General features: G+C 55.5%; 1 protein-coding gene across 5 annotated transcripts in view; it reads left to right on the top strand.

Moving 5' to 3' along the window:
• MPP1 (MAGUK p55 scaffold protein 1) overlaps positions 1-24,651 on the top strand; it is a 135,335-nt gene that overhangs the window by 55,815 nt on the left and 54,869 nt on the right. For all 5 annotated transcript variants that reach the window (XM_069212144.1, XM_069212145.1, XM_069212147.1 and 2 more), the window contains exons 2-3: positions 11,314-11,457; positions 18,436-18,514. In XM_069212144.1, the coding sequence (XP_069068245.1) occupies positions 11,314-11,457; positions 18,436-18,514 (223 nt within the window). The remainder of the gene's footprint in view (positions 1-11,313; positions 11,458-18,435; positions 18,515-24,651) is intronic.

Genomic DNA, 24,651 nt, shown 5'->3' with positions numbered 1-24,651 from the left:
GTCGTCCCAGGCAGATGGTGATGATCCAAGGATGAGGACTTCCGTCTTGTCTGAGTTTAGTTTCAGGCGGCTGTTCATCATCCACTCGGCTACGTCTTTCATCCCTTCGTGCAGGTTGGTTCTGGCGGTGGCTGGGTCGTTGGTGAGGGAGAGGATCAGCTGAGTGTCGTCGGCGTAGGAGATGATGTTGAGGTTGTGATGGCGTGCGATAGCTGCGAGGGGGCTCATGTAGACGTTGAAGAGGGTGGGGCTGAGTGAAGATCCTTGTGGTACGCCGCAGATGACTTCGGTGGCCTCGGATCTGAACGGGGGGAGGCGGACTCTCTGGGTTCTTCCGGTGAGGAACGAGATGATCCACTCTAGAGCCTTCTCTTGAATTCCGATGTTGCTGAGGCGCTGCACTAGGGTGCGGTGGCAGACCGTGTCGAACGCTGCGGAGAGGTCCAGGAGGATGAGGGCCGCTGTTTCCCCATTGTCGAGCAGGGCTCGGATGTCGTCAGTGGCTGCGATGAGGGCGGTCTCGGTGCTGTGGTTGGCTCGGAAGCCGGACTGTGAGTGGTCGAGGGATCCATTAGTCTCGAGGAAGGCGGCCAGCTGTCTGTTGACGGTCTTCTCGATGACTTTGGCAGGAAACGGGAGGAGCGAGATGGGGCGGTAGTTCTTGAGGTCGGTGGGGTCTGCTGATGGTTTCTTCAGGAGGGCGCTGAGTTCGGCATGCTTCCAGCTCTCCGGGTAGGTGGCGGTGTTGAAGGAGCAATTGATGATGTCCCGGAGATGGGGTGCGATGACGGAGTCGGCCTTGTTGAAGACGTGGTGGGGGCATGGGTCGGTTGGTGATCCGGAATGGATAGTGTTCATCGTATGGATGGTGTCTTCGGTGCTGACCGGGGTCCAGGCGCGGAGGGTGGTGTTGGGGGGCGTCTGTTTGGTGGTTGGGTGCGTGGTCTGTGCGCCGAAGCTGTTGTGTATGTCGGCGATCTTGCGGTGAAAGAACGAGGCGAGTGAGTCGCAGAGGTCTTGTGAGGGGGTGATGTCGTTGTTTCCGGCGCTGGGGTTGGAGAGCTCTTTGACGATGCTGAAGAGTTCCTTGCTGTTGTGTGCGTTGTTGTCTAGTCGTTCTTTGAATGCTGTCTTCTTGGTGGTGTGGATCAGCTGGTGGTGTTTACGGGACGCGTACTTGAGGGCGGTCATGTTGTCTGTAGTCGGGTTTTTTCGCCAGGCTCTCTCGAGGGTGCAGCAGTTCTTCTTGGAGTTCTTGAGGTCGTTGTTGAACCAGGAGGCTTTCTTGCTGTTGGGCCTGATGGGATGGGTTTTCAGAGGTGCGAGGTTCTCAGCGCAGTTGGTGATCCACTGTGTAAGGTTGTTGGCTGCTTGGTTGGGGTCCGCTGAGCTGGCGGGAGGGTTCTGGCTCAGTGATGTGGAGAGCTGGTCGGCGGTGATCTTGTTCCAGCTCCTGCGTGGAGCCTGTTGTGGGTGGTGGTGAGTCGTGGTTTTTCTGAAGCTGAAGTGGACGCAGCTGTGGTCTGTCCAGTGGAGTCCGGTGGAGTGGCTGAAGGAGATGTACTTGCTGGAGGAGAAGACTGGGTCAAGCGTGTGTCCGGCGTAGTGGGTGGGGGTGTTCACCAGTTGCTTGAGTCCGAGGTTGGCGAGGTTGTCCAGCAGGGTGGTGGTGTTTTTGTCGTCGTTGTTCTCCAGGTGGAAGTTGAGGTCCCCTAGGAGGATGTAGTCGGCGGAGGAGAGGGCGTGAGGGCTGATGAAGTCTGCGATGTCTTCGCTGAATTGTGTGCGGGGTCCTGGGGGGTCTATAGATGAGGGTGCCTCTGAGTGTGGTCTTGGGGTCGGTGTGAATCTGGAAGTGAAGTGTTCGGCAGCTGTGAGGGTGTCGTCGGAGTTGGTCGTGATGCGGATGGTGTTCTTGTGGACAATGGCGATGCCTCCTCCTGTCTGGTTGACGCGGTCCCTCTGGGTGATCTTGTATCCGTCCGGGATGGCGATGTCGGGCGCTGAGGAGGCGTTCATCCAGGTTTCTGTGAGGAAGGCGACGTCTGGAGATGTGGTGTCGAGCAGGTTCCAGAGTTCCACGGCGTGTCTGTGGATGGAGCGGGTGTTAAGCAGGATGCACTTCAGGTGGTTGCTGTTGGTGCTTGGTTTGGCGGGCGCGGTGCGGGTCTGGATGCAGGAGAACTTGCAGGATTGACAGGTGAAGGGTCCGTGGGTGCGTCTTGGGGCGGCACGGCAGCACCCGGGGATCTGGCCGGTGTTGAGTGCGATGAGGGTGGCGGCTTCGTAGGTCCGGCGTGTAGGCTCGCAGCGGTGGGGGCCAGGGGGTCTGGCGCTGGGCGCGGTCCAGGCGCGGACGGGCGCAGACGGGCTTGCCTTTGGCGCGCCTTCGGCGTGCCAGCGGCGTGCCCGCTGCGCGGCCTCCTATGAGGGGAAGAGGGAGGGAGGAGCAGCTGGGAGGTGGGAGCAGGGCGGCCAATGGGGAGCAAGGGGGCGGAGCTACCGGAGTGTAGCAGCGGGAAATGAACGGGCGGCGATGGGGTGACGCGACGAGGCTGGAAGAGAGAAGAACACGGTAAGGGCAAACAAGGTAAAAACAATACAATACAGTGGAACAATACCAGGGGCACAGGCACTCGGGGTACAGAAGAAAGAGCGGACACAGGCACTCGGGCACAACGAAGAGGGCGCTGGCGCTAGGTCACTGGAGGCGGGAAGGCAGTCAGGGCACAGGAGCACAGGGCACAGGAGCGAGAGCGGTCACGCTGGAGGCTGTGAGGCGGTGAGGGGAGCGACCTGCCTGAGAACCAGGGTCAGAGGTCGCTCTCTCTATCGCTGCGCGGCCTCCATATGAGGGGAAGAGGGAGGGAGGAGCAGCTGGGAGGTGGGAGCGGGGCGGCCAATGGGGAGCAAGGGGGCGGAGCTACCGGAGTGTAGCGGCGGGAAACGAACGGGCGGCGATGGGGTGACGCGACGAGGCTGGAAGAGAGAAGAACACAGTAAGGGCAAACAAGGTAAAAACAATACAATACAGTGGAACAATACCAGGGGCACAGGCACTCGGGGTACAGAAGAAAGAGCAGACACAGGCACTCGGGCACAACGAAGAGGGCGCTGGCGCTAGGTCACTGGAGGCGGGAAGGCAGTCAGGGCACAGGAGCACAGGGCACAGGAGCGAGAGCGGTCACTCTGGAGGCTGTGAGGCGGTGAGGGGAGCGACCTGCCTGAGAACCAGGGTCAGAGGTCGCTCTCTCTATCGCTGCGCAGCCTCCATATGAGGGGAAGAGGGAGGGAGGAGCAGCTGGGAGGTGGGAGCGGGGCGGCCAATGGGGAGCAAGGGGGCGGAGCTACCGGAGTGTAGCAGCGGGAAACGAACGGGCGGCGATGGGGTGACGCGACGAGGCTGGAAGAGAGAAGAACACGGTAAGGGCAAACAAGGTAAAAACAATACAATACAGTGGAACAATACCAGGGGCACAGGCACTCGGGGTACAGAAGAAAGAGCGGACACAGGCACTCGGGCACAACGAAGAGGGCGCTGGCGCTAGGTCACTGGAGGTGGGAAGGCAGTCAGGGCACAGGAGCACAGGGCACAGGAGCGAGAGCGGTCACGCTGGAGGCTGTGAGGCGGTGAGGGGAGCGACCTGCCTGAGAACCAGGGTCAGAGGTCGCTCTTTACGCCTTCTCGAGGTAGGGGTAAAGTTAGAAAAACGTTTTCTTTTTTCAAGCTTTGCATGTGCGCTGCACTGTACACTACTCTCACAAAGTTGTGGGAGTTTTGTAGTATGCCTAAGTAAAGTATTTTGTACTAGAAAGCTAATACACCCCTGCGCTGTGGTGCAGTTGTATGTCTGTGGCATGATACAGGGTAGGTTAACGTTCTAGTACAGAAGCTCTGCTAGGCAGACACCCTTGCGCTGTGGTGCAGCTGCATGTCTGTGGCATGATACAGGGCAGGTTAACGTTCTAGTATAGACGCCCTGCTAGGCAGACACCCCTGCTCTGTGGTGCAGCTGCATGTCTGTGGCATGATACATAGCAGGCTAATGTTCTAGTACGGAACCCCTGCTAGGCAGACACCCTTGCGCTGTGATGCAGTTGTATGTCTGTGGCATGATACAGGGCAGGTTAACGTTCTAGTACAGACGCCCTGCTAGGCAGACACCCCTGCGCTGTGGTGCAGCTGCATGTCTGTGGCATGATAGAGGGCAGGCTAACGTTCTAGTACAGACGCCCTGCTAGGCAGACACCCCTGCGCTGTGGTGCAGCTGCATGTCTGTGGCATGATACAGGGCAGGCTAACGTTCTAGTACAGACGCCCTGCTAGGCAGACACCCCTGCGCTGTGGTGCATCTGCATGTCTGTGGCATGATACAGGGCAGGCTAACGTTCTAGTACAGACGCCCTGCTAGGCAGACACCCCTGTGCTGTGGTGCAGCTGCATGTCTGTGGCATGATACAGGGCAGGTTAACGTTCTAGTACAGACTCCCTGCTAGGCAGACACCCTTGCGCTGTGGTGCAGCTGCATGTCTGAGGCATGATACAGGGCAGGTTAATGTTCTAGTACAGACGCCCTTCTAGGCAGACACCCCTGCGCTGTGGTGCAGCTGCTTGCCTTTGGCACGATACAGGGCAGGCTAATGTTCTAGTACAGACGCCCTGCTAGGCAGACACCCCTGCGCTGTGGTACAGCTGCATGTCTGTGGCAGGATACAGGGCAGGCTAATGCTCTAGTAAAGAAGCGCTGCTTGGCAGACACCCTTGCGCTGTGGTGCAGCTGCATGTCTGTGGCAGGATACAGGGCAGGCTAATGATCTAGTAAAGAAGCGCTGCTTGGCAGACACCCTTGCGCTGTGGTGCAGCTGCATGTCTGTGGCAGGATACAGGGAAGGCTAATGTTCTAGTATGGAACCCCTGCTAGGCAGACATCCTTGCGCTGTGGTGCAGCTGCATGCCTGTGGCATGATACATGGCAGGCTAATGTTCTAGTACAGACGCCCTGCTAGGCAGACACCCTTGCGCTGTGGTGCAGCTGCATGTCTGTGGCATGATACGAGGAAGGGTAATGAACCAGTGATGGGAAGCACAGTGGCAGTGGTATATCTTGGTAGAGCTGGCATAAACTTCATACCTCCCACTCATGCCACACAGCGCTGCGTTATGTGACTTCTAAGCACATTTTCCCTGGAATGCCTGGCACCAGCTCTAAAGTGTTTGTGTGTCCTGGAGCAAAGCTGGGCATTTGTGGAGGGATGGCAATATTAAACCTGTCTTAACAATCAGTAATCTCAAAAACCACCACACAAGAACAGGGGTCTAAGTCGAGCAGTGTTCGAGGTGGCAAAAGGCAACGTTTTGCAGTGCCTGCTGTCCAGTTAACAGGACTGCTGTGTGTCTGGTAACTGGTGTTGAGCAGGACACAGCTCCAGCCTGAGGCCAGTCCAGTACCCGGCTCCTCCGATGAAGCATAAAAGGAGAACAAGCATTAGCTAAGCCCATAGGTCTCATCTATGCAAGATTGGCTCTGTCGATGTTTTTTACCCATGTTGCACAGCAGGGCAGCCGCTGTGCAACATTGCCGACAGTAAATAAAATAAAAGAGCTGTGATGTGGTCAAAGCTGTCCACGTCATAGAGGTGTTTTATTTTTTACTTTCTGCCATGTTGCACAGTTGTCATACAACATGGCAGAAGTTGAACAAAAAACACAATTAAGCAGCCATCATTCCCAACTGCTGAGGACAAGGCTAGGGAGTCTGAGCAGAAGATCTCAGGAAGGAAGAGGGTTCCCCTCAGGTCCCTTCTGGATTCTGAAGCAACTTAAGAGGACTTGTCTACGTGCAGCCCGGGTGGTGACAGGAGGGCTCAATGTACGTCACATTTCGGCAGAATATTCACATTGGAGTAACTCACATGCACAGATCCTTACCCCACGCCTGCCTCTGAGGTTCCGTAGACTCCCTGTACCTCTGCCTCAAAAGGCTTTGTTCGATTGGCTCATTTACTATGATATTCCCTGTCCCAAGTGACATAGAAAGCACATCCCAGTTACACAGCTCCTGGTCTCCGCTGACCCTTTGTTGGAAGCTGAAGGAACAGTGTGCTTTTGTGGAATGTGCCTGTTGTGGGTGCACGTGCTGTGCGTTATTCTGGCCTCTAGGACTGAGGTGCAGGCTTCCGCCTGGAAGAACTCAGTATTGCTGCACACCAAAAGCCACAGTTAATGTGAGGCACTCACAGGATGTACTACAAGTTTATAATATGGGAATAACTATAATTATGTTGGAATTTACCTGTAAATTTATTAGAGTAGCTGTTAAGTTCGGTGAATGTTTGTAGGAAGTTGGCTCTGTATATACTATCTCAAAGTAAGAGATAGTGTGCACAGAGTCCAAGGGTTCCCCTTACAGGTTGATAGTGGCAAAATTAGATAATTATAATGCTCTATTTTGTGGTAGTGTGGTCGAGCAGTAGGCTTATCAAAGGAGTAGTGTTAAGCATTTGTTGTACACACACAAGCAATAAATGAGAACACACACTCAAAGACAATTCCAGGCCAATAGGTTTTTATATAGAAAAATATTATTTTCTTAATTTATTTTAGAACCACAAGATTCAGAATCCAAGTAAGCACATACATTCTAAGGTACTTGGCACAGGTAAATATGGAACTTTGAATTAAAACAGTAATGTACACAGTTTTGGCAAAAATGGCAATAAGCTATTTTATAAGAGGACCCTGCAAAAATCAACAGTTCCTGGGGGAGTTAAGTACAAGTTAGTTTGTCAGGTAAGTAAAGCACTTACAAGTTCAGTCTCTGGGGCATAGGCAGCCCACCGTTGGGGATTTAAGTCAACCCCAAACACCCAGCACCAGCAACACAGGGCCAGTCAGGTGCAGAGGTCAAAGTAGGGCCCAAATAACATAGGCGCCTATGGAGACTAGGGGTGCTCCAGTTCCAGTCTGCTAGCAGGTAAGTGCCTGCATCCTTGGGAGCAGAACCGGGGGAGTTTGTAGAGCACTAGGGGGGTCACAAATGGGCACACAAAATACACCCTCAGTGGCACAGGGGCGGCCAGGGGCAGTGTGCAAAGTAGGTGTCGGGTTATAGATAGAAATCAATGGAGAGACCCGGGGGTCACTCTGGCGATGCAGGCAGGGCACAGGGGGGGCTTCTCAGGCCAGCCACCAACTGGGCAAGGATGAGGACTGCCTGCTGGTCACTCCTGCACCAGTAGTTGGTATCTCTCGGGCCTGGGGGCTGCGGTTGCAGTGCTTTTTCCAGGCGTCGGGTTCTTTGTTACCGGACAGTCCAGGTCAGGGGGAGCCTCTGGATTCTCTCTGCAGGCATCGCTGTGGGGGTGCAGGGAGGTTGTCTCAGGGTGTCCACATCGTTAGTGTCGCCTGGGGGTCCTCTCTGCAGTGTTGGTTCTTCTGGACACGAGCCGGGGGCGTCAGGTGCAGCATGTTGGGGACTCATGCATCCGGATTGAGGCTGGAGTCCCTTTAGAGATGGTTTCTTCTTTGTAGATTAGACAGAGCTGCTGTCCATGGGAGTTTCTTGGTCCTTTGGGTTGCAGGGCAGTCCTCTAAGTCGGCAGAGGTCACTGGTCCTGCTGGATGCTTCACTGTTGCACGTTCTTTGAGTCTGGCGACAGCCCGGTAGGGCTGGGGCCAAATCAGTTGTTGTCGCCATCGTCTCTGCGGGGCTTTCAGGTCAGCAGTCCTTCTTGTTTCAGGTAATCAGGAACCTAGTTTCCTGGGTTCAGGGTCGCCCCTAAATACTCAATTTAGGGGTGTGTATAGGTCTGGGGGGCAGTAGCCAATGGCTATTGTCCTGGAGGGTGGCTACAACATCTTTGTGCCTCCTCCCTGTGGGGGAAGAGGGCACATCCCTAATCCTATTGTGAGGAATCCTCCAAAACGAGATGGAGGATTTCTTAAGGCAGGGTTCACCTCAGCTCAGGACACCTTAAGGGCTGTCCTGGGTGGAGGGTGACTCCTCCTTGATTTTCTCATTATCTCCTCCGGACTTGCCGCCAAAAGTGGGGGCTGTGTCCGGGGGGGGGACGGGCATCTCCAGTAGCTGGAGAGACCTGGGGCGTTGTAGCATCAGGCTTGAGCCTTTTTAGGCTCACCGCCAGGTGTTACACTTCCTGCAGGGGGAGGTGTGAAGCGCCTCCACCCAGTGCAGGCTTTGTTCCTGGCCACAGAGTGCACAAAGGCTCTCACCCCATGTGGCCAGAAACCCGTCTGGATGTGGCAGGCTGGCAGAAACTGGTCAGCCTTGCGGTAGTAGTTGGGGTGGTATACAGGGGGCATCTCTAAGAGGTGATCTGTGTGCATTTCACAATAAATCCCACACTGGCATCATTGTGGATTTATTGTGCTGAGAAGTTTGATACCAAACTTCCCAGAATTCAGTATAGCCATTATGGAACTGTGGAGTTCGTAATTGATAGAGTCCAAGACTAGTTTGGAGTTCTCTGCTCTAACTCACGTTCAAGTCCATCAGCCTGTTCCTGAGCTGGTAGGGCCACAATCTGATGTTCTGTTCTAAAGGGGGTTCCCTCTCTGCCTTTGAGTTTTATTGACTTGTTGTGTGGCCGGGTTTGAGAGAGCAAGGCGTGGCCTTCATGCTGAGTAGACATACTCTTGTTACCAGCAGTAGCAATGTTCACCGGTGGATTGAGACAGGGCATTCATGAGAGGTCACGCACGTGGGCCTCTGCCAGAGAGGGCCTTGTTTGCCATGATAGGTTGGGAGAAAAGACTTCTCAGTGACAGCACCTGCTCACCTTGGAAGAAGCAGTAATGGAATGTTCATCCCTTATGTGTGTCCTTCCTCCCGTCTGCTGGAGAGGATCACGAGGAACAACCATCCTGGAAGATCATCTGAAAGTGGCATTTAAGGGGACAAACAATAAAGACCACCTGGAAAACCACCTAAGAAGACCACAGCATCGTGGAGGTCTGCGAAGAAAGCGAAGGCACACCTGAGAAGACTATGATGGCTACCTGAGGACGAGCTGAGAGAGCACCCTGGAAGGATCCCTAAGCGCACCGCCTGGGAGACGCTCTGGGGTTCACCATGCAGGGAGAGCCTGGCTCTGTGCTTGCTATAAGCTGAACGCAAAAAAGTGCATAAGTTTGAAACTATGAAAGGGTCTAGGGGTGCAGGAGGCTTTTCATAGGGTGCCCAAACTCTCCGTGATGGCAGCTTCATGCCACATGTGCGGAGACCCCGAATGATCATTGACGATACAGTTAGCAACAAAGAGTGTGGAAACCGACAACAAGGAAACCGGCCCCTTCTGGAAAAGCTGCTTTGGTGCCATGAGAATGTGTTTCAGAGCACTAGCCAGCATCCTCGCTGCTCCTCTGTCAGAGGGGCCTGGACCAGTAAACAAGCTGGCTGACACCTGGTTGTCGTTTGCATTAAAGTGGTTGATCACCTGGACCCCTGCTGGGTGAGGGCCGCAACACTGCATGTGGTCACATTTCTACTTGTTGGCCCTGGCTGTGGAGAGGTCGGACAGTAGGCCAAGCAGGGCCACCTTGGGCAAGACCTTTACAAGGAACAGCTCTAACCAACGTAGAGAGCAAGAGACCTCTCCTTAGGAAGAAGAATGCCTGAGGAGTTGGGAGCCCTCTCCTTGGGAGACATGAGGAGTCTGGGCACCGGCCAGTGTGAGGGAGAAGAGCAGGTGCTGCCCCCTGGCATGGAACTGGGACTGAGACAAACTCATGCCAATATCTGAGAGGTGGGAATGAGCTTTGGCGTGGCCTAGAGTCTAATAGAAAAACAGCCCTCCTTTTGCTGAAAAGGGAGACAAAAGTATATCTCTAACCCTCCTCATAAATGCCTCCAAATGTCTGTTCCTTCCACCAAGAAATGGCTGCTGGCTCTTGTGGGGCTTTCAGGAAAGTGGAAAACCTATCCCTGTTCGGCCATCTCACCCTCAGCCCGATCCTGGAGTCTTGGATGGGAATCTCAAGCAATAGCTTTCACTGGCTCTCCTTCGTCCCTTCCAACCAACATCAGTTTGTGCACACGGACACCTCCAGGTCCCAAAAGAACACTGCGGAGTCCCCCAGGTCCCATGCTGTCTCCGGTCATTCTCAAACTCTACATGGAGCGCTTGGTGCCCTACTCACACATGAAAAAGAGGGAAAAGCAAGGAGAAATCACACAAAAACGGGGGGAAAGTAAGGAGAAATCACACAAAAAACGGGGGGAAAGTAAGGAGAAATCACACAAAAACGGGGGGAAAGCAAGGAGAAATCACACAAAAACGGGGGAAAAGCAAGGAGAAATCACACAAACAATGTGGGAAAAGCAAGGAGAAATCACACAAAAAACGGGGGAAACCAAGGGGAAATCAAAGCAAGAAGAAATCACACAGAAACAGGGGGAAAGCGGAGAGAACACAGTGAGAAAGAGGGAAAGCAAGGAGAAGGCACACATAAAACGGGGGGAAGAAGGCAAAAGCAGTGAGAACCAGGGAAAAGGCACTCAAAAAACGGGGCCAGAGGAAGCAGTGAAAGTGAGGGAGAACCCAGAAGCAGACAGGCGCAAGAGCAGAGCGGCGGCCTGGGGAGAGCGTGGCCTGGCACCAAGGATGACCATAGTTAGACCGACGATGCCCACAGAATGATGTGGAGGGCACTGTTATTCCAGACTTGGCCAAGACTAGGACATTGATGCCCACAAAGTGCCAAGAGTGGCTGGCTAGTGCTTGAAACGATAATCCTGTACGCAAGCCAGCTTGTCTGTGATGGGGGCAGTAATTGTAAGCCTGATGGGGGGGGGGTCTGCATTGGGTTAACTCAATACTGCTCCAGAAGCCTGGAGGTTGCTTGTGCAGCCTCCTGAATTCAGCAGGAGGGACTCCCTCTCACCTCCAGGGTCTCTAAAAGAGAGCTCTGCCGGACCCCACAGCTCCAAGCTTCTCACTGGCAGGCGGCGAGCTGTGGGTGGCCCACGAGCTGCATGTTGGGGACCCCTTGAAAGCACCATCTAAGCACTGATGTCAATCTCGCCTCTTCTGATCTCCATGTGTGCTTCGCTCGTATGTTCTGTGATTAGTTCTCTGCTAGCGCCTTGAGACCCGCACGGGTGAGTAGCGCGCTTTATAAATGTTAATGATTTGATTTGATTTGCTAGAGCCTCGATGCCACAGTTTCGTGGCACTTGGCACTGCGTGCATCCCGTCAAGCAGGCGGGGTCTGAATGTGGTAGTTGCAGCTGGGAGGAGTGGAGAGCAGTCAGGAGGCCTCCTGGTGTAACACCCATTGCTTTCTCTTTGCAGAGCATCACGTATCCCTCCACCATGGTGTCGGAGGACTTCTACGTCAACGGGTCGGCCACGGCGGATGGGCCCATCGTCATGAACGGTCGCGACCTGCGCAAGATGCGATTTGTGCAGTTTGAGAGGGTCTCGGAGGAACCAATGGTGAGTACAGAGGGTTCACCCCTCCATTCAGAGAATGCAGCTGACGCAGGAGTTGGACTTGGGGGTGTCCACGGCTGTAGGCGGCTGTGGTGGGAGATGAGTGAGCCTTGACACGTGCACACACCTGGGTGTGCGGACTCTGTGCACTGTGCACACTCGCCCCAGTGAAGGGACTCTGTTCACCGAAGGGACATCACTTTTTTACTGTTCTGTTGACGGGGGGGGGGGTTAGGGGGGATGTCACACAAAGCGAGGAGGGGGCTCAGGTAAGAAGTCCCCCTTGTGTGACACCCCTACCCCCCTTCCCCCCCCCCCCTCCTTGAATAATGGCCCTCAAATAGGGAGTTCTTTCAAATAAAAGGAGAAGCTAAACACTGTGGAAAATACTTTTGCAGTAAAATGCATATTACACGCAGATAATGGGATGAAATGCGTGGCTGTTATTCTTTATATCCTGATAGAGTGTCAGAAATATTTATGAGAAAAACCCAATCCCTGAAGGTAGTTCGGAAGTATACAGTGATACGGCTTCGCCAAAAATACTTTCTAATATTTGGCAATTACAAGTCTTTGTAAAAGGCAGAGGCGGGTGGCCTGGAAACACAACGCGGGTCACGTGGACAGCTTAGCGCTGAGTGTCCAATCTCATAGACAAGTGCAATTTTCCTTCCAAAAACTCCCTATGCCAAGAAGAAGGACCCTAGGCCAATTTAGTGAACTATTTTTATGAGAAGGTCCGGGAAGAAAGTCACTGGTACCCCGAGATGCGGTCCCCGGCGTGCACTTAGGGCACTGGTCAAAGCAGGGGTCCCACAGCCCGGTAAGCTCCCAGCTGGTTCTAATTTCTTTCAATGCGGCAAATGTGGCAGTCGGCCAGTTCCACTCTGGGCGCCCAACAGAACCTGAAGTCTAGGGGCCTGAGCCCTAGGGGTCTGAGGCCTAGGGGCCTGAAGTCTAGGGGTGTGAGGTCTAAGGGCCTGAAGTCTAGGGGCCTGAAGTCTAGGGGTCTGAGGCCTAGGGGCCTGGAATCTAGGGGCCTGAGGTCTAGGGGTCTGAGGCCTAGGGGCCTGGAATCTAGGGGCCTGAGGTCTAGGGGCCTGAAGTCTAGGGGTCTGAGGCCTAGGGGTCTGAGGCCTAGGGGCCTGAAGTCTAGGGGTCTGAGGCCTAGGGGCCTGAAGTCTAGGGGTGTGAGGTCTAAGGGCCTGAAGTCTAGGGGTCTGAGGCCTAGGGGCCTGGAATCTAGGGGCCTGAGGCCTAGGGGTCTGAGGCCTAGGGGCCTGAAGTCTAGGGGTGTGAGGTCTAAGGGCCTGAAGTCTAGGGGCCTGAAGTCTAGGGGTCTGAGGCCTAGGGGCCTGGAATCTAGGGGCCTGAGGTCTAGGGGTCTGAGGCCTAGGGGCCTGAAATCTAGGGGCCTGAGGTCTAGGGGTCTGAGGCTACTGGTCGCAGTCGAGATATGCTCATGGTGTGAAACCTACAAGACTGGAGGATCCGCTGCAGTCACTGGCGTCACCAGTTCCTGCTGGGGACTGGACATTTGTGTTGGTGCTTGCCTGCGAACTGAATGTCCCAGAGTGGTTCATCTGCCTGTTGTCCGAGTTCTCTTGGGCTCTGAGGCCAAGGATCGCAGGTCAGACCCGGTTGGACTGGTCCGGGTGTGGCTGCTGACAGAGCTCTGCATCTGTTGCCTCAGAGACCAGAAGCAACACAGGAAGAAAGGGGGGGGGGGGGGGGGGGGTTCATGTAAGCAACACCGGCCAAATGCAACAGCTTGTGTCCTCCCCCACCCAGCGGGGTGTAGAGGGCTTGGGTAAGAGGGCCTGGGAAGGCGTAGGGAGGGCGGCATGTCAGACAGAGAGCCTCCATCTTGTGCCTCACGGACATGATCCTGTCTCGACCGAAGAAGTATCCCCACACACACACTCAGACACGCCTCACACACCTCACACACACACACTCACACACTCACAGACACGCCTCTCACACCTCACACACACACACTCAGACACTCACCGACACGCCTCACACACCTCACACATACCCACACTCACAGACACGCCTCACACACCTCACACACACACACACTCACAGACACGCCTCACACACCTCACACACACACACACACACACTCACAGACACGCCTCACACACCTCACACACACACACACTCACAGACACGCCTCACACACCTCACACACACACACACACACTCACACTCACAGACACACACACACACACTCACAGACACGCCTCACACACCTCACACACACACACACTCACAGACACGCCTCACACACACACACACTCACACTCACAGACACACACACACTCACAGACACGCCTCACACACCTCACACACACACACACTCACACATAAACATGCACATACACTTGCAGACATACGCACACACTGTCAGACGCGCGCACACACATTCACAGAGATCCCCCCATAGAGACACACACAACCTCCATACATGCCTCACACATGATAAAACAAGGAACCCCTGTGAGAGAGAGTGGACGGACCTCTAACCAAGGGAGACACGAGACTGATCCATATGGGGTGCTAGTAAAGGGCCTGTGCCCCTGGAATAAAAGCAGCCTTGGTTCGTGGGTTGGGGGCATGGGCGCCGTCACTGACCATGATGGGGACATCCACCGACTCGGTGAACACCTCCCCTGATTATTCCGGGGCGCGAGGGCAGGGTCGATGCTCCACTCTCATGTTACATATGAAGAAGCTGGCAGACCTCAGTGCACAGCATGGGCTGAAGACTGAGTGCTCCAGTCAACGTCCATGATGACTTATAGAAACCGGAGCGGGCAGGGCCGTTGTCCCAACAGCTCAACCCTCTCCCACTGTACACAAAAGCCAGTTTGTAGCCTCGTCCGGACATCAGGTCAGAGGATCCCTGGATCCAGGGCAGGATCTGGGGCTCGCGGGGCATCCGCCTGTGTATCCGAGTGTCCCCCGGAGACGAGGGTTCTAGTTCATACACATGCATGTCCGGAATGGCAGCAGTGAAAGATGGACAGGGCGCATGTAACTTGCTCAAGGACATGTCTGTGAATATGACCCTTTGGCAGGGTACCAGAGCAGCTGTGGCCACGAGATCCATCCTGGAACCTTCCACCCAAGATGCTGTGACGTAGTTTGCCCCACCTTGTGACTGTTCCTCTCACCAGCAGTGTGGTCAGTACAGACACCTTGAGCAACCTCACAAATGTTCTCTTACCCGGGTCAGGATGCCACCCTCTGTCGGTACCACGTGTCGCCATGTGGTAGGAAAGACTTGGTCATTGGTTTACCAGGAATCACCATCTTTTGGCCCAGCTGTCCACATCGCCTTCAGGTAGCCTCACTTAACAAGGACAGCTCTTAAGTGAAGCAGGTGTAATGGGCGAGCACCACATATTAGGTCTCAGGGTGTAAGTATTCGGTCTGGATGCAAGAATTGTCACATATAATCTAAAAACACATCTAATAAGTGGTACAGGCCTCTAAATATAAAAAAAACATGCTCCTTTGATTCCTGCATCACTTCTTCCAGATATTTTCTAAATGAACTAAGCACATCTTTCCTGCACAATATATTCTATTGTCTGCGTTCACACACTAGTTTGGGCGGAGTAAAACTCCAGTCAGTGGCCATGCCCCGCAAGTGTGCACACTCCCATGTGCATGGTGTGTCATGTGTTGCCATCCCTTTGTGCATTGAGCCTCCTCTATCCCCTCTCCTCCAGGGTGTGTCATGTGTTGCCACCCCTTTGTGCACTGAGCCTCCTCTATCCCCTCTCCTCCAGGATGTGTCATCTGTTGCCACCCCTTTGTGCACTGAGCCTCCTGTATCCCCTCTCCTCCAGGGTGTGTCATGTGTTGCCATCCCCTTGTGCACTGAGCCTCCTGTATCCCCTCTTCTCCAGGGTGTGTCATGTGTTGCCACCCTTTGTGCACTGAGCCTCCTCTATCCCCTCTCCTCCAGGGTGTCTCATGTGTTGCCACCCTTTGTGCACTGAGCCTCCTGTATCCCCTCTCCTCCAGGGTGTGTCATGTGTTGTCACCCCTTTGTGCACTGAGCCTCCTCTATCCCCTCTCCTCCAGGGTGTGTCATGTGTTGCCATCCCTTTGTGCACTGAGCCTCCTCTATCCCCTCTCCTCCAGGGTGTGTCATGTGTTGCCATCCCCTTGTGCACTGAGCCTCCTCTATCCCCTCTCCTCCAGGGTGTGTCATCTGTTGCCACCCCTTTGTGCACTGAGCCTCCTGTATCCCCTCTCCTCCAGGGTGTGTCATGTGTTGCCGTCCCCTTGTGCACTGAGCCTCCTGTATCCCCTCTCCTCCAGGGTGTGTCATCTGTTGCCATCCCTTTGTGCACTGAGCCTCCTGTATCCCCTCTCCTCCAGGGTGTGTCATGTGTTGCCATCCACTTGTGCACTGAGCCTCCTCTATCTCCTCTCCTCCAGGGTGTGTCATATGTTGCCATTCCTTTGTGCACTGAGCCTCCTCTATCCCCTCTCCTCCAGGGTGTGTCATGTGTTGTCACCCCTTTGTGCACTGAGCCTCCTCTATCCCCTCTCCTCCAGGGTGTGTCATGTGTTGCCATCCCCTTGTGCACTGAGCCTCCTCTATCCCCTCTCCTCCAGGGTGTGCCATGTGTTGCCATCCCTTTGTGCACTGAGCCTCCTCTATCCCCTCTCCTCCAGGGTGTGTCATGTGTTGCCATCCCCTTGTGCACTGAGCCTCCTCTATCCCCTCTCCTCCAGGGTGTGTCATGTGTTGCCATCACTTTGTGCACTGAGCCTGCTCTATCCCCTCTCCTCCAGGGTGTGTCATGTGTTGCCATCCCCTTGTGCACCGAGCCTCCTCTATCCCCTCTCTTCCAGGGTCTCCCCTAGTGCACTGAGCCTCCTGTATCCCCTCTCCTCCAGGGTGTGTCATGTGTTGCCATCCCCTTGTGCACTGAGCCTCCTCTATCCCCTCTCCTCCAGGGTGTGTCATGTGTTGCCATCCCTTTGTGCACTGAGCCTCCTCTATCCCCTCTCCTCCAGGGTGTGTCATGTGTTGCCATCCCCTTGTGCACTGAGCTTCTTCTATCCCCTCTCCTCCAGGGTGTGTCATGTGTTGCCATCCCCTTGTGCACTGAGCCTCCTCGATCCCCTCTCCTCCAGGGTGTGTCATCTGTTGCCATCCCTTTGTGCACTGAGCCTCCTGTATCCCCTCTCCTCCAGGGTGTGTCATGTGTTGCCATCCCTTTGTGCACTGAGCCTCCTCTATCCCCTCTCCTCCAGGGCGTGTCATCTGTTGCCATCCCTTTGTGCACTGAGCCTCCTCTATCCCCTCTCCTCCAGGGTGTGTCATGTGTTGCCATCCCTTTGTGCACTGAGCCTCCTGTATCCCCTCTCCTCCAGGGTGTGTCATGTGTTGCCATCCCCTTGTGCACTGAGCCTCCTGTATCCCCTCTTCTCCAGGGTGTGTCATGTGTTGCCATCCCTTTGTGCACTGAGCCTCCTGTATCCCCTCTCCTCCAGGGTGTGTCATGTGTTGCCATCCCCTTGTGCACTGAGCCTCCTGTATCCCCTCTTCTCCAGGGTGTGTCATGTGTTGCCACCCCCTTGTGCACTGAGCCTCCTCTATCCCCTCGCCTCCAGGGTGTGCCATGTGTTGCCATCCCTTTGAGCACTGAGCCTCCTCTATACCCTCTCCTCCAGGGTGTGTTATGTGTTGCCACCCCCTTGTGCACTGAGCCTCCTCTATCCCCTCTCCTCCAGGGTGTGTCATGTGTTTCCATCACTTTGTGCACTGAGCCTGCTCTATCCCCTCTCCTCCAGGGTGTGTCATGTGTTGCCATCCTCTTGTGCACCGAGCCTCCTCTATCCCCTCTCTTCCAGGGTCTCCCCTAGTGCACTGAGCCTCCTGTATCCCCTCTCCTCCAGGGTGTGTCATGTGTTGCCATCCCCTTGTGCACTGAGCCTCCTGTATCCCCTCTCCTCCAGGGTGTGTCATGTGTTGCCATCACCTTGTGCACTGAGCCTCCTGTATCCCCTCTTCTCCAGGGTGTGTCATGTGTTGCCATCCCTTTGTGCACTGAACCTCCTGTATCCCCTCTCCTCCAGGGTGTGTCATGTGTTGCCATCCCCTTGTGCACTGAGCCTCCTGTATCCCCTCTTCTCCAGGGTGTGTCATGTGTTGCCACCCCCTTGTGCACTGAGCCTCCTCTATCCCCTCTCCTCCAGGGTGTGCCATGTGTTGCCATCCCTTTGTGCACTGAGCCTCCTCTATCCCCTCTCCTCCAGGGTGTGTCATGTGTTGCCATCCCCTTGTGCACTGAGCCTCCTCTATCCCCTCTCCTCCAGGGTGTGTCATGTGTTGCCATCACTTTGTGCACTGAGCCTGCTCTATCCTCTCTCCTCCAGGGTGTGTCATGTGTTGCCATCCCCTTGTGCACCGAGCCTCCTCTATCCCCTCTCTTCCAGGGTCTCCCCTAGTGCACTGAGCCTCCTGTATCCCCTCTCCTCCAGGGTGTGTCATGTGTTGCCATCCCCTTGTGCACTGAGCCTCCTCTATCCCCTCTCCTCCAGGGTGTGTCATGTGTTGCCATCCCTTTGTGCACTGAGCCTGCTCTATCCCCTCTCCTCCAGGGTGTCATGTGTTGCCACCCCTTTGTGCACTGAGCCTCCTGTATCCCCCTCTCCTCCAGGGTGTGTCATGTGTTGCCATCCCCTTGTGCACTGAGCCTCCTGTATCCCCCTCTTCTCCAGGGTGTGTCATGTGTTGTCATTCCTTTGTGCACTGAGCCTGCTCTATCCCCTCTCCTCCAGGGTGTGTCATGTGTTGCCATCCCCTTGTGCACCGAGCCTCCTCTATCCCCTCTCTTCCAGGGTCTCCCCTAGTGCACTGAGCCTCCTGTATCCCCTCTCCTCCAGGGTGTGTCATGTGTTGCCATCCCTTTGTGCACTGAGCCTGCTCTATCCCCTCTCCTCCAGGGCATCACACTGAAGCTGAACTCAAAGCAAAGCTGCGTCGTTGGACGCATCATGCACGGAGGCATGATCCACAGACAAGGTAAGGTGACCGTCGCGCACAGGAGCTCCCCCGGGGGGGGCTTTTGTGGTATTACCCTGGTGTTGGTTTCTCAAGCTATGACTGGGTGTGTTGTACCTATGAGCACTTGTGAGGATGTGTTGGGCGCTGAATGTGGATGAGGTGGACGTTAAACGCACGATGGACAGAGGAACGCTATTTGCAAGTTGGACCTGTGTTTATGCGCTACTCCAGGTTTGTACCAGAAAAGAGACTTGTGGAGATGTGCGGTTGTCTCCGTATCATCAGTCCACTTCAAATTTCAAACTGTTCACAGATGAGTAACGAGGCGTAGGCGGGGTAGCATACAGGGAAGAGGCGTGGAGCGCTGGTGTGGAGGTGTTCATGGGTGAGGAGCGGGGTGCAGGTGGTGAGGCATTCATGGGTGATCAGTGGGGGTGCAGGTGGGGAGGTGTTCATGGATGAGGAGCGGGGGGCTGGTAGTGAGGTGTTCATGGATAAGGAGTGGGTGCAGGTGATAAGGTGTTCATGAATGAGGAGTGGGTGCAGGTGGTGAAGTGTTCATGGGTGAGGAGCAGGGTTCAGGTGGTGAGGCGTTCATGGGTGACAAGCAGGGCACAGGTGGTGAGATGTTCAAGGGTTAGGAGCGGGGCACTGGTAGTGAGGTGCTCATGTTTGAGGAGCGGACTGCATGTGGTGAGGTGTTCATGGGTGAGGAGCAGGGCGCAGGTGGTGAGGTGTTCATGGATGAGGAGTGGGTGCAGGTGGTGAGGCGTTCATGGGTGAGAAGCATGGTTCAGGTGGTGAGGTGTTCATGGATGAGGAGCGGACTGCATGTGATGAGGTGTTCATGGATGAGGAGTGGGTGCAGGTGGTGAGGCGTTCATGGGTGAGGAGCATGGTTCAGGTGGTGAGGTGTTCATGGATGAGGAGCGGACTGCATGTGATGAGGTGTTCATGGATAAGGAGTGGGCACAGGTGGTGAGGTGTTCATGGGTGAGGAGCAGGGTTCAGGTGGTGAGGCGTTCATGGGTGAGGAGCAGGGGGCAGGTGATGAGGTGTTCATGGGTGAGGAGTCGGGTTCAGTTGGTGAGGTGTTCATGGGTGAGAAGCGGGGTGCTGGTAGTGAGGTGCTCATGGATGAGGAGTGGGCACAGACGGTGAGGAGTTCATGGATGAGGAGCATGGTTCAGGTGGTGAGGTGTTCATGGATGAGGAGTGGGGTTCAGGTGGTGAGGTGTTCATGGGTGAGGAGCGTGGTGCAGGTGGTGAGGTGTTCATGGATGAGGAGCAGGGTGCAGGTGGGGAGGTGTTCATGGATGAGGAGCGGGCACAGGTGGTGAGGTCTTCATGTTTGAGGAGCGGACTGCATGTGGTGAGGCATTGATGGGTGAGGAGCGGGGTGCAGGTGGTGAGGTGTTCATGGATGAGGAGTGGGCGCAGGTTATGAAGTGTTCATGGGTGACAAGCATGGTTCAGGTGGTGAAGTGTTCATGGGTGAGGAGCAGGGCGCAGGTGGTGAGGTGTTCATGGATGAGGAGTGGGTGCAGGTGGTGAGGTGTTCATGGGTGAGGAGCATGGTTCAGGTGGTGAGGTGTTCATGGGTGAGGAGCGGACTGCATGTGATGAGGTGTTCTTGGATGAGGAGTGGGTGCAGGTGGTGAGGTGTTCATGGGTGAGGAGCAGGGCGCAGGTGGTGAGGCGTTCATGGGTGAGGAGCAGGGCGCAGGTGGTGAGGCGTTCATGGGTGAGGAGCATAGTTCAGGTGGTGAGGTGTTCATGGATGAGGAGCAGACTGCATGTGATGAGGTGTTCATGGATAAGGAGTGGGCACAGGTGGTGAGGTGTTCATGGGTGAGGAGCAGGGTTCAGGTAGTGAGGTGTTCATGGATGAGGAGCGGGGTGCAGGTGGTGAGGTGTTCATGGGTGAGGAGCAGGGCGCAGGTGGTGAGGTGTTCATGGATGAGGAGTGGGTGCAGGTGGTGAGGTGTTCATGGGTGAGGAGCATGGTTCAGGTGGTGAGGTGTTCATGGATGAGGAGCGGACTGCATGTGATGAGGTGTTCATGGATGAGGAGTGGGTGCAGGTGAGGAGGTGTTCATGGGTGAGGAGCATGGTTCAGGTGGTGAGGTGTTCATGGATGAGGAGCGGGGTGCAGGTGGTGAGGTGTTCATGGGTGAGGAGCAGGGTGCAGGTGGGGTGGTGTTCATGGATGAGGAGTGGGCGCAGGACATGAAGTGTTCATGGGTGAGGAGCATGGTTCAGGTGGTGAGGTGTTCATGGGTGAGGAGCAGGGCGCAGGTGGTGAGGTGTTCATGGATGAGGAGTGGGCGCAGGTGGTGAGGTGTTCATGGGTGAGGAGCAGGGTTCAGGTGGTGAGGCGTTCATGGGTGAGGAGCAGGGGGCAGGTGATGAGGTGTTCATGGGTGAGGAGTCGGGTTCAGTTGGTGAGGTGTTCATGGGTGAGAAGCGGGGTGCTGGTAGTGAGGTGCTCATGGATAAGGAGTGGGCACAGGTGGTGAGGAGTTCATGGATGAGGAGCGGGGTGCAGGTGATAAGGTCCTCATGGATGAGGAGTGGGGTTCAGGTGGTGAGGTGTTCATGGGTGAGGAGCGTGGTGCAGGTGGTGAGGTGTTCATGGATGAGCAGCAGGGTGCAGGTGGGGAGGTGTTCATGGATGAGGAGCGGGCACAGGTGGTGAGGTCTTCATGTTTGAGGAGCGGACTGCATGTGGTGAGGCATTGATGGGTGAGGAGCGGGGTGCAGGTGGTGAGGTGTTCATGGATGAGGAGTGGGCGCAGGTTATGAAGTGTTCATGGGTGACAAGCATGGTTCAGGTGGTGAAGTGTTCATGGGTGAGGAGCAGGGCGCAGGTGGTGAGGTGCTCATGGATGAGGAGTGGGTGCAGGTGGTGAGGTGTTCATGGGTGAGGAGCATGGTTCAGGTGGTGAGGTGTTCATGGGTGAGGAGCGGACTGCATGTGATGAGGTGTTCATGGATGAGGAGTGGGTGCAGGTGGTGAGGTGTTCATGGGTGAGGAGCAGGGCGCAGGTGGTGAGGCGTTCATGGGTGAGGAGCAGGGCGCAGGTGGTGAGGCGTTCATGGGTGAGGAGCATAGTTCAGGTGGTGAGGTGTTCATGGATGAGGAGCGGACTGCATGTGATGAGGTGTTCATGGATAAGGAGTGGGCACAGGTGGTGAGGTGTTCATGGGTGAGGGGCAGGGTTCAGGTGGTGAGGTGTTCATGGATGAGGAGCGGGGTGCAGGTGGTGAGGTGTTCATGGGTGAGGAGCAGGGCGCAGGTGGTGAGGTGTTCATGGATGAGGAGTGGGTGCAGGTGGTGAGGTGTTCATGGGTGAGGAGCATGGTTCAGGTGGTGAGGTGTTCATAGATGAGGAGCGGACTGCATGTGATGAGGTGTTCATGGATGAGGAGTGGGTGCAGGTGGGGAGGTGTTCATGGGTGAGGAGCATGGTTCAGGTGGTGAGGTGTTCATGGATGAGGAGCGGGGTGCAGGTGGTGAGGTGTTCATGGGTGAGGAGCAGGGTGCAGGTGGGGAGGTGTTCATGGATGAGGAGTGGGCGCAGGACATGAAGTGTTCATGGGTGAGGAGCATGGTTCAGGTGGTGAGGTGTTCATGGGTGAGGAGCAGGGCGCAGGTGGTGAGGTGTTCATGGATGAGGAGTGGGCGCAGGTGGAGAGGTGTTCATGGGTGAGGAGCAGGGTTCAGGTGGTGAGGCGTTCATGGGTGAGGAGCAGGGGGCAGGTGATGAGGTGTTCATGGGTGAGGAGTCGGGTTCAGTTGGTGAGGTGTTCATGGGTGAGAAGCGGGGTGCTGGTAGTGAGGTGCTCATGGATGAGGAGTGGGCACAGGTGGTGAGGAGTTCATGGATGAGGAGCGGGTGCAGGTGATAAGGTCCTCATGGATGAGGAGTGGGGTTCAGGTGGTGAGGTGTTCATGGGTGAGGAGCGTGGTGCAGGTGGTGAGGTGTTCATGGATGAGGAGCAGGGTGCAGGTGGGGAGGTGTTCATGGATGAGGAGCGGGCACAGGTGGTGAGGTCTTCATGTTTGAGGAGCGGACTGCATGTGGTGAGGCATTGATGGGTGAGGAGCGGGGTGCAGGTGGTGAGGTGTTCATGGATGAGGAGTGGGCGCAGGTTATGAAGTGTTCATGGGTGACAAGCATGGTTCAGGTGGTGAGGTGTTCATGGATGAGGAGTGGGTGCAGGTGGTGAGGTGTTCATGGGTGAGGAGCATGGTTCAGGTGGTGAGGTGTTCATGGATGAGGAGCGGGGTGCAGGTGGTGAGGTGTTCATGGGTGAGGAGCAGGGTGCAGGTGGGGAGGTGTTCATGGATGAGGAGTGGGCGCAGGACATGAAGTGTTCATGGGTGAGGAGCATGGTTCAGGTGGTGAGGTGTTCATGGGTGAGGAGCAGGGCGCAGGTGGTGAGGTGTTCATGGATGAGGAGTGGGCGCAGGTGGTGAGGTGTTCATGTGTGAGGAGCATGGTACAGGTGGGGAGGTGTTCATGGATGAGGAGCGGGCACAGGTGGTGAGGTCTTCATGTTTGAGGAGCGGACTGCATGTGGTGAGGCATTGATGGGTGAGGAGCGGGGTGCAGGTGGTGAGGTGTTCTTGGATGAGGAGTGGGCGCAGGTTATGAAGTGTTCATGGGTGACAAGCATGGTTCAGGTGGTGAGGTGTTCATGGATGAGGAGTGGGTGCAGGTGGTGAGGTGTTCATGGGTGAGGAGCATGGTTCAGGTGGTGAGGTGTTCATGGATGAGGAGCGGGGTGCAGGTGGTGAGGTGTTCATGGGTGAGGAGCAGGGTGCAGGTGGGGAGGTGTTCATGGATGAGGAGTGTGCGCAGGACATGAAGTGTTCATGGGTGAGGAGCATGGTTCAGGTGGTGAGGTGTTCATGGGTGAGGAGCAGGGCGCAGGTGGTGAGGTGTTCATGGATGAGGAGTGGGCGCAGGTGGTGAGGTGTTCATGTGTGAGGAGCATGGTGCAGGTGGGGAGGTGTTCATGGATGAGGAGCGGGCACAGGTGGTGAGGTCTTCATGTTTGAGGAGCGGACTGCATGTGGTGAGGCATTGATGGGTGAGGAGCGGGGTGCAGGTGGTGAGGTGTTCATGGATGAGGAGTGGGCGCAGGTTATGAAGTGTTCATGGGTGACAAGCATGGTTCAGGTGGTGAGGTGTTCATGGATGAGGAGTGGGTGCAGGTGGTGAGGAGCATGGTTCAGGTGGTGAGGTGTTCATGGATGAGGAGCGGACTGCATGTGATGAGGTGTTCATGGATAAGGAATGGGCACAGGTGGTGAGGTGTTCATGGATGAGGAGCGGGGTGCAGGTGATAAGGTCCTCATGGATGAGGAGTGGGGTTCAGGTGGGGAGGTGTTCATGAATGAGGAGTGGGTGCAGGTGGTGAGACGTTCATGGGTGAGGAGCGGACTGCATGTGGTGAGGTGTTCATGGATAAGGAGTGGGCACAGGTGGTGAGGTGTTCATGGGTGAGGAGCAGGGCGCAGGTGGTGAGGCGTTCATGGGTGAGGAGCATGGTTCAGGTGGTTAGGTGTTCATGGGTGAGGAGCAGGGGGCAGGTGATGACGTGTTCATGGGTGAGGAGTCGGGTTCAGTTGGTGAGGTGTTCATGGGTGAGAAGCGGGGTGCTGGTAGTGAGGTGCTCATGGATGAGGAGTGGGGTTCAGGTGGTGAGGTGTTCATGGGTGAGGAGCAGGGGGCAGGTGGGGAGGTGTTCATGGATGAGGAGTGGGCACAGGACATGAAGTGTTCATGGGTGAGGAGCATGGTTCAGGTGGTGAGGTGTTCATGGGTGAGGAGTGGGCGCAGGTGGTGAGGTCTTTATGTTTGAGGAGCGGACTGCATGTGGTGAGGCATTGATGGGTGAGGAGCGGGGTGCAGGTGGTGAGGTGTTCATGGATGAGGAGTGGGCCCAGGTTATGAAGTGTTCATGGGTGAGGAGCATGGTTCAGGTGGTGAGGTGTTCATGGATGAGGAGTTGGCACAGGTGGTGAGGTGTTCATGGATGAGGAGTGGGCGCAGGTGGTGAGGTGTTCATGTGTGAGGAGCATGGTGCAGGTGGGGAGGTGTTCATGGGTGAGGAGCGTGGTGCAGGTGGGGAGGTGTTCATGG

The sequence above is a fragment of the Pleurodeles waltl genome, chromosome 10 (assembly GCF_031143425.1).
Source record: "Pleurodeles waltl isolate 20211129_DDA chromosome 10, aPleWal1.hap1.20221129, whole genome shotgun sequence".
NCBI classification, from domain to species: Eukaryota; Metazoa; Chordata; class Amphibia; order Caudata; family Salamandridae; genus Pleurodeles; species Pleurodeles waltl.
The sequence above is the reverse complement of the archived record's forward strand: the minus strand, read 5'-3'. Positions and strand labels throughout refer to the sequence as shown.